The 8,813-nt window shown below is 53.4% G+C and overlaps 1 protein-coding gene across 4 annotated transcripts in view; it reads left to right on the top strand.

The window, feature by feature from the left end:
* The first annotated feature begins 706 nt into the window (after window positions 1–706).
* LOC116957548 (uncharacterized) overlaps window positions 707–8,813 on the top strand; it is a 31,322-nt gene continuing 23,215 nt past the window's right edge. The window contains exons 1-6 of one of the 4 annotated variants that reach the window (XM_076056512.1): window positions 707–1,356; window positions 1,436–1,515; window positions 2,613–2,669; window positions 4,410–4,564; window positions 5,406–5,607; window positions 8,544–8,709. In XM_076056512.1, the coding sequence (XP_075912627.1) occupies window positions 2,627–2,669; window positions 4,410–4,564; window positions 5,406–5,607; window positions 8,544–8,709 (566 nt within the window). In that variant the 5' untranslated portion in view covers window positions 707–1,356; window positions 1,436–1,515; window positions 2,613–2,626. Of the gene's footprint in view, window positions 1,516–2,612; window positions 2,670–4,409; window positions 4,565–5,405; window positions 5,608–8,543; window positions 8,710–8,813 lie in introns of all 4 variants that reach the window. The other 3 variants (XM_076056511.1, XM_076056510.1, XM_032979784.2) reach the window with 3 other exon arrangements.

Below are 8,813 nucleotides of genomic sequence, written 5' to 3'. Positions count from 1 at the left end.
TAGGGTTCATGGTGGTTATAGGGTTCGTGGTGGTTGTAGGGTTCGTGGTGGTTGTAGGGTTCGTGGTGGTTGTAGGGTTCGTGGTGGTTATAGGGTTCGTGGTGGTTGTAGGGTTCATGGTGGTTGTAGGGTTCGTGGTAGTTGTAGGGTTCGTGGTAGTTGTAGGGTTCGTGGTAGTTGTAGGGTTCATGGTGGTTGTAGGGTTCGTGGTGGTTGTAGGGTTCGTGGTGGTTGTAGGGTTCGTGGTGGTTGTAGGGTTCGTGGTGGTTGTAGGGTTCGTGGTGGTTGTAGGGTTCGTGGTAGTTGTAGGGCTCGTGGTAGTTGTAGGGTTCGTGGTAGTTGTAGGGTTCGTGGGGGTTGTAGGGTTCGTGGGGGTTGTAGGGTTCGTGGTGGTTGTAGGGTTCGTGGTAGTTGTAGGGTTCATGGTGGTTGTAGGGTTCGTGGTGGTTGTAGGGTTCGTGGTGGTTGTAGGGTTCGTGGTGGTTGTAGGGTTCGTGGTGGTTGTAGGGTTCGTGGTAGTTGTAGGGCTCGTGGTAGTTGTAGGGTTCGTGGTAGTTGTAGGGTTCATGGTGGTTGTAGGGTTCGTGGTGGTTGTAGGGTTCGTGGTAGTTGTAGGGTTCGTGGTGGTTGTAGGGTTCGTGGGGGTTGTAGGGTTCGTGGGGGTTGTAGGGTTCGTGGTGGTTGTAGGGTTCGTGGTGGTTGTAGGGTTCGTGGTAGTTGTAGGGTTCGTGGGGGTCAGGTTTCAGTGTAGTTATATTTGTTTGGTATCTCCCTGTGAGCCGCAAGCGACCAGCACCTTTGAAGGTCGGCGCCCACGCAACTCTTACCTAGCTACAGTAGGCCACGTGACCCGCATAGTTCACAGCGGAAAAAAAAACAAAGAACGAGAACCGAGATTGTCGGCTTTGTTTGTGACGGTGTTTGGAGGAATGCTGCGTGACAAGTGTCTGTGCAGGAACGCGTGTGCTGGTGTCTCTGGAACGCGTGTGACAAGTGTCTGTGCAGGAACGCGTCGCGGATTGGTTGCGGACGGTGCGGTGGGCGGCCCCTTGCCTCGTTGCGGCCAATGGGGTCGCCGGATGCCAACAGTGACGTCGTCGTGTCACCGGTCTGGTCTGGCTATAAGAAGACACGGGACAGGAAGAGAGACAGAGACAAGAAGAGAGACAGAGACACGAGACAAGAAGAGAGACAGAGACACATGACAAGAAGAGAGACAGAGACAAGAAGAGAGACAGAGACACGTGACAAGAAGAGAGACAGAGACAAGAAGAGAGACAGAGACACGTGACAAGAAGAGAGACAGAGACACGTGACAAGAAGAGAGACAGAGACACGTGACAAGAAGAGAGACACGTGACAAGAAGAGAGACACGTGACAATAAGAGAGACAGAGACACGTGACAAGAGAGACACGTGACAAGAAGAGAGACAGAGACACGTGACAAGAAGAGAGACACGTGACAAGAAGAGAGACACGTGATGAGAAGAGAGACACGTGACAGGAGGCTGGGGGTGAGTAGTCATCAACATCAGCACCTTTATTTATGCTGTACACAAAGTGTGAATAGATCCGTCTTGAAGGTATTCATGACATCGTGATAATATTTGCTGTTCTATTCATCAAATCTGTTCGTAAACATGTATGACACGTTTGAATTAACGTATTTAATGCATCCTCAATAATCGACAATATATAAAACTAAATAACTGATAATGACAGAAATGTAAACAAATATTCTTATTTTTTCTACTTTGATACTGGCCAAAAATGTCCCATGATGAATTCTATAATTTTCTAAAGTAAAAACATATCACGTTTGTTGCACCTATTTAAATAACGAGTGCACTATGGTTGTTAATCGAGGACGTGTAAAGTCAACAGCTGTTCAACATCTTCGGTTATGAAACCTAAACAAAAATGCCGCCAATATTGTAGGAAATCTTCAAAGCTTGATTCGGATATTCTGTGATGTCACTCCCCGTACGCACTGCTTCAGACCTCCTTTGCCAGTACCAACATATAATAATAGGGTTTTTTGTTTGCATTTTGACTGCAAGTATTGTGGTTGATGCAGTAAACATGAATCCTCGTAAGAAGGTTTCAGTTTTATTGCCAGAAAAAAGGGGAAAAACCCTTTTATTATTACATTTTGGTACTGGCAAAGGAGGTCTAATGATGATGTAGATGCTCACCCCGAGCCCTCATTACTTTGATAGTGGCATTGTCTTTGAGCTGTGTGAAAAAGGGGAAAACCCCTTTTATTATATCTAGATTTGAAGCTTTTGTGACTGCAAGGATTCATACTCTTTGCTTTTTTCGGTAAAGTCACGTAGGTAAAGTCACGTAGGTGACTTTACCTACGTGACTTTACCGATAAAACCCCAAGAGTATGAATCCTATTATTATATTTTGCTACTGGCAAAGGAGGTCTAATGATGTAGATGCTCACCCCGAGCCCTCATTACTTTGATAGTGGCATTGTCTTTGAGTTGTGTGACGCCTTTTGGCGTCACGTGGTCGAGCACCAATTGGGTCGAGGCTCAAAAGAAAACCGTGGTGGTGAGTGGAGCGAGAGATGCGATGAACCACTCCCTTCCGTGTTCATCAGGAGACGGAGGCACCATGAAGTGGCTCCTGGTCGCAGCGGCGTTCATCTCCCTCCTGCGTGAGTTCGCACCGAGAAGCACTCACTCAGCACACCTGGGGTGGTCTCCTTCAGACCCCTTTCCCACCGGCACACCCGAGCCGTGCCAGCCCAGGGCCCTCACGGCCCTGGTGGTTTTCCACTGACACAACCGAGCCGTGCCAGCCCAGGGCCCTCACGGCCCTGGTGGTTTTCCACTGAGACAACCGAGCCGTGCCAGCCCAGGGCCCTCACGGTACTGGTGGTTTTCCACTGACACACCCGAGCCGTGCCGGCGTAGGTCCCTCACTGTCCTGGTGGTTTCCCCCTGAAGATCGCAGCGCTGAGCCCGAACCAGACCGCGCCGGCCTCGCAGGACATCCGACACTCGCCCAGGGCCAAGCAGGGCCAGATGCAGAATCCATGATGATCGTTGAACATGCATCTCGACTCGTTCATTGCGTGTGACATCAGCGCTCCTGATGCCGCACCGGGCTGGCTCAGCACGTGGAGCTTTACAGGCCGGCCGCGATGAAGCTTACACAGCAGGGAGGGGATGGGAATTTCAACCAGCACCCAGCGGCAGGGCAAACAGTGGGAGTGGGAGGGAAAAGCCCCTGGGCAGATAAGGAGTTGACTTAAGTGGGTGGGAGCGGGGGGATTATCGATGAGTCAACGGCGAGGAACGCAGGCACAGAGACAATGGGACTGGGGGGGGGGGGATGACGTGACCTCCCCTCCCCCCAACGGCCAGAGCGCTCAAAACGGCCGCAAAGAGGATCCGATTGGATGCTCAGGATGACGTCATGTGACCCGGGGGTTAACGGGCTTGGGAACATAAGGGGGCCGCAGGAGGGAAAATTAGATAGAGTCCTTCTGGAGCAGTGGGAGAGAACACCAGCCACCCTCAGCGTCCGTGGGATGCCTGCAGGGTGCAGCTGGAAAGGTGGGTCAGTACGGGAGGGGGCCAATTCAGCCCAGCTCGCAGTCAGCTCGAGCCTGGGGGATAGACGCACTCCGCGACGGGTCGGTGATAGGAGGAAGGGTGCTGGCTGGAGGTGGCCGTAAACGGGGGTTCAACTATTCGCTCCGGGAAATAAATCTTAGCACAGACTGACGTTGTGACGCGTGGTGCGAGTGAAGAACGGCGGGGTAGCGATCGGCGTACGATGGTGTGTGGGTGACTATAAATCAGTGTGGGTGGGACACGCGTGCACACACAAATAAATAATTAAATAGAGGGATGCTTGACCGCGCTGCGCGCATAGATTGATTGATTGATTCCGAGCGCCCGTTGGCTTGTTGACACAACGGCTTAGTAGAAATAATTGATTAACTCTACACAGCCACGAACGGGCTTGTTGACACAACGGCTTAGTAGAAATAATTGATTAACCCTAAACAGCCACGAGTGGGGGTGGAGGGGGGGAGATCAGCCCCCACGTAATGGGGGGTGGGGAAGGGGGGCATTAGCCCCCACAAATGACGCTCATTTTAGGTCACTGCTCTTCAGTGAGCTCCTCGTTTTGTTTTTCACCGACACTTGGTCAGTGTCAACGTGAATGTTACAGCGCCGCTCTGTGTGTAACGCCTGCATCTAGACCACCTCTGGCGATGCTATTGCTGAGTAAACCTGTGGTGAGCACTTTAACAACAGTAATCGGTCCCTATCTAGACATCTGTATTGTCTATACAGTGATAGGGTATTGCTGATACCTCTCTCTCTCTGTGGAGACATCTCTCATGAGAGTGCCCGGTCTCTCTCTCTCTCTCCCTGTGTAGCTGTGAAGTCTGCTGTGAAACTGCAGCTCTCCCTACCGGAGAGCGTGGATGTGACGGAGGGGGAGAGCGTGACTCTTCCCTGCTCATTCTCCCCACCGTCGACCGTCTCGAGTGGCCTCTACATCACGTGGCTCACGATGCCGACATGCTACATAGTAAGTAAGCACAGATGATATCATCAATGTGAGAACCTCCTTCCATGTCAACCCTAAATATACAACTCAGTAACTAGAAGTAATGCAATTCTATTTGGGGTTTGCTTGGTTCCAGAATAATAAAATAGTCGCTTAATCACCCAGGAATGTCGCACCGAGTCGCAAGACCCTATTAATGAGAAGGGTCTTGACCATTTGAGTCCGTGAGGGTTCGGAATCATATTGAGATGAAACCGGATAACCCAGAGAAAAACCCCGTCACACAAAGGGATAATGGGCAAAGCTCTACACAGACTCAATCCATAGATAGAGAGAATCGTTAACACTATCTACAAATCAAATCCATGGCTGTACCACAATCTCCTGGCCATCTTGCAGCCCAAGCCTACAACCCCTGGCATCCCCAGTCAAAGTATTAAGAAAGCTCAACCCCTCTAGATTTGAAGCTTTCGTGACATCAAGGATCCATACTCTTTGGTTTTATTCGGTAAAGTCACGTCGGTAAAACAAAGTAAAATAACAAAAAATCACGTCGTTTCGGCCACAACACAAGTGGCCTTCATCAGGTGAAGGGACCGGACAGTCCAGAGGACAGCGCTGGAGTGAACACAGCCAAGCCCAGACCGCGTCTTTCAAGCTTGTTGTCGCGACATCTTTTGAGGAAGCTCAGCGTCTCGATGAGCTGTGACTTCTTGTCCCGTTGTCTGTTGAAAGCTCTTGTGGCTATTAAGATCCAATTTAGTTCAGGTTCATTGTGATTTCATCATAGTTCAGGTTCATTGTGATTTGATCATAGCAGGATTGTGGTTAATATTACAATTTGTGCTCTGTGCCGTTCCAGATCTATGACTCGCAACTTGGGAATCCCTGGCTTGGAAGAGCTGAGTTTGCGGGAGACGAGGAAAAGGGGGACTGCTCCCTCAGGCTCCTCAATGTCTCCAGGACCCTCAGCCCCGTGTTCAAGTGCGATGTCATTTGTACCAGCTGTGGGACGAACGACTGGAAGGTGGAACGAGAGGTGAAGCTGAACGTGTCGGTTGCAGGTGAATGAGAGGGGAGCGTCGCTCGTGCAGATGGAGGTGGGTGGGGAGGTCAAGGGTCACAGATCACAGGGTGGAGGGTGCAGAGCTGGAGAGAGAATCTCGCTGCTGCACGTGAAGCCGTGTTGAGTGAGTGGTCTCTCCCTGCTGCACGTGAAGCCGTGTTGAGTGAGTGGTCTCTCCCTGCTGCACGTGAAGCCGTGTTGACTGAGTGGTCTCTCCCTGCTGCACGTGAAGCCGTGTTGAGTGAGTGGTCTCTCCCTGCTGCACGTGAAGCCGTGTTGAGTGAGTGGTCTATCCCTGCTGCATGTGAAGCCGTGTTGAGTGAGTGGTCTCTCCCTGCTGCACGTGAAGCCGTGTTGAGTGAGTGGTCTCTCCCTGCTGCACGTGAAGCCGTGTTGAGTGAGTGGTCTCTCCCTGCTGCAAGTGAAGCCGTGTTGAGTGAGTGGTCTCTCCCTGCTGCTGCACGTGAAGCCGTGTTGAGTGAGTGATCTCTGTTGAGTGAGTGGTCTCTCCCTGCTGCACGTGAAGCCGTGTTGAGTGAGCGGTCTCTCCCTGCTGCAAGTGAAGCCGTGTTGAGTGAGTGGTCTATCCCTGCTGCACGTGAAGCCGTGTTGAGTGAGTGGTCTCTCCCTGCTGCACGTGAAGCCGTGTTGAGTGAGCGGTCTCTCCCTGCTGCACGTGAAGCCGTGTTGAGTGAGTGGTCTCTCCCTGCTGCACGTGAAGCCGTGTTGAGTGAGTGGTCTCTCCCTGCTGCAAGTGAAGCCGTGTTGAGTGAGTGGTCTCTCCCTGCTGCTGCACGTGAAGCCGTGTTGAGTGAGTGATCTCTGTTGAGTGAGTGGTCTCTCCCTGCTACACGTGAAGCCGTGTTGAGTGAGTGGTCTCTCCCTGCTGCAAGTGAAGCCGTGTTGAGTGAGTGTTCTCTTCCTGCTGCACGTGAAGCCGTGCTGAGTGAGTGGACTCTCCCTGCTACACGTGAAGCCGTGTTGAGTGAGTGGACTCTCCCTGCTACACGTGAAGCCGTATTGAGTGAGTGGTCTCTCCCTGCTGCACGTGAAGCCGTGCTGAGTGAGTGGTCTCTCCCTGCTGCACGTGAAGCCGTGTTGAGTGAGTGGACTCTCCCTGCTACACGTGAAGCCGTATTGAGTGAGTGGACTCTCCCTGCTACACGTGAAGCCGTATTGAGTGAGTGGTCTCTCCCTGCTGCACGTGAAGCCGTGTTGAGTGAGTGGTCTATCCCTGCTGCACGTGAAGCCGTGTTGAGTGAGTGGTCTCTCCCTGCTGCACGTGAAGCCGTGTTGAGTGAGTGGTCTCTCCCTGCTGCACGTGAAGCCGTGTTGAGTGAGTGGTCTATCCCTGCTGCACGTGAAGCCGTGTTGAGTGAGTGGTCTCTCCCTGCTGCAAGTGAAGCCGTGTTGAGTGAGTGGTCTCTCCCTGCTGCTGCACGTGAAGCCGTGTTGAGTGAGTGATCTCTGTTGAGTGAGTGGTCTCTCCCTGCTGTACGTGAAGCCGTGTTGAGTGAGTGGTCTCTCCCTGCTGCAAGTGAAGCCGTGTTGAGTGAGTGTTCTTTTCCTGCTGCACGTGAAGCCGTGCTGAGTGAGTGGACTCTCCCTGCTACACGTGAAGCCGTGTTGAGTGAGTGGACTCTCCCTGCTACACGTGAAGCCGTATTGAGTGAGTGGTCTCTCCCTGCTGCACGTGAAGCCGTGTTGAGTGAGTGGTCTCTCCCTGCTGCACGTGAAGCCGTGCTGAGTGAGTGGTCTCTCCCTGCTGCACGTGAAGCCGTGTTGAGTGAGTGGACTCTCCCTGCTACACGTGAAGCCGTATTGAGTGAGTGGACTCTCCCTGCTACACATGAAGCCGTATTGAGTGAGTGGTCTCTCCCTGCTGCACGTGAAGCCGTGTTGAGTGAGTGGTCTCTCCCTGCTGCACGTGAAGCCGTGTTGAGTGAGTGGTCTATCCCTGCTGCACGTGAAGCCGTGTTGAGTGAGTGGTCTCTCCCTGCTGCACGTGAAGCTGTGTTGAGTGAGTGGTCTCTCCCTGCTGCATGTGAAGCCGTGTTGAGTGAGCGGTCTCTCCCTGCTGCACGTGAAGCCGTGTTGAGTGGGTGGTCTCTCCCTGCTGCACGTGAAGCCGTGTTGAGTGAGTGGTCTCTCCCTGCTGCACGTGAAGCCGTGCTGAGTGAGTGGTCTCTCCCTGCTGCACGTGAAGCCGTGTTGAGTGAGTGGTCTCTCCCTGCTGCACGTGAAGCCGTGTTGAGTGAGTGGTCTCTCCCTGCTGCTGCACGTGAAGCCGTGTTGAGTGAGTGATCTCTGTTGAGTGAGTGGTCTCTCCCTGCTGTACGTGAAGCCGTGTTGAGTGAGTGGTCTCTCCCTGCTGCAAGTGAAGCCGTGTTGAGTGAGTGTTCTTTTCCTGCTGCACGTGAAGCCGTGTTGAGTGAGTGGTCTCTCCCTGCTGCACGTGAAGCTGTGTTGAGTGAGTGGTCTCTCCCTGCTGCATGTGAAGCCGTGTTGAGTGAGCGGTCTCTCCCTGCTGCACGTGAAGCCGTGTTGAGTGGGTGGTCTCTCCCTGCTGCACGTGAAGCCGTGTTGAGTGAGTGGTCTCTCCCTGCTGCACGTGAAGCCGTGCTGAGTGAGTGGTCTCTCCCTGCTGCACGTGAAGCCGTGTTGAGTGAGTGGTCTCTCCCTGCTGCACGTGAAGCCGTGTTGAGTGAGTGGTCTCTTCCTGCTGCTGCACGTGAAGCCGTGTTGAGTGAGTGGTCTATCCCTGCTGCACGTGAAGCCGTGTTGAGTGAGTGGTCTCTCCCTGCTGCACGTGAAGCTGTGTTGAGTCGCTGAGTGAGGCGGTGGTGCTGGGTGTGAGTGGGGGTCTCGTTGAGCCCCCCCCCCCCACTCTCTCTCAGTCTTTGGTTCTTGACACCGCCGTCCGTGTCTCTGCAGCTGCACGATCACGCGGTGAGACCTCGCCCACACCACGTGTCCACTCCTGGTGGGACACGGTGTTGATGGTGATAGTGGTGGCGGGCGTGATCCTGGCGTCTGCGGCTGTCATCCTCTTCATCAAGATGCACCCTTGGTCGTCTGGGAGCTCCCCCCGCTCACGCAGGTGGCTCCACACCCCCCTAGCCCAGAATCCCCCCCAGCCCAGAACGTGAGCACAGGAGGCTGGGCCGGGTTCTCAGAGGCGCTGACTCTGAGTCAGACGCTCAG

Source organism: Petromyzon marinus, chromosome 76 (assembly GCF_048934315.1).
Source record: "Petromyzon marinus isolate PM22_M1 ecotype Great Lakes invasive population chromosome 76, UKy_Petmar_22M1.pri1.0, whole genome shotgun sequence".
Lineage (NCBI taxonomy): Eukaryota > Metazoa > Chordata > Hyperoartia > Petromyzontiformes > Petromyzontidae > Petromyzon > Petromyzon marinus.
This window is presented reverse-complemented; position numbering and strand designations above follow the sequence as displayed.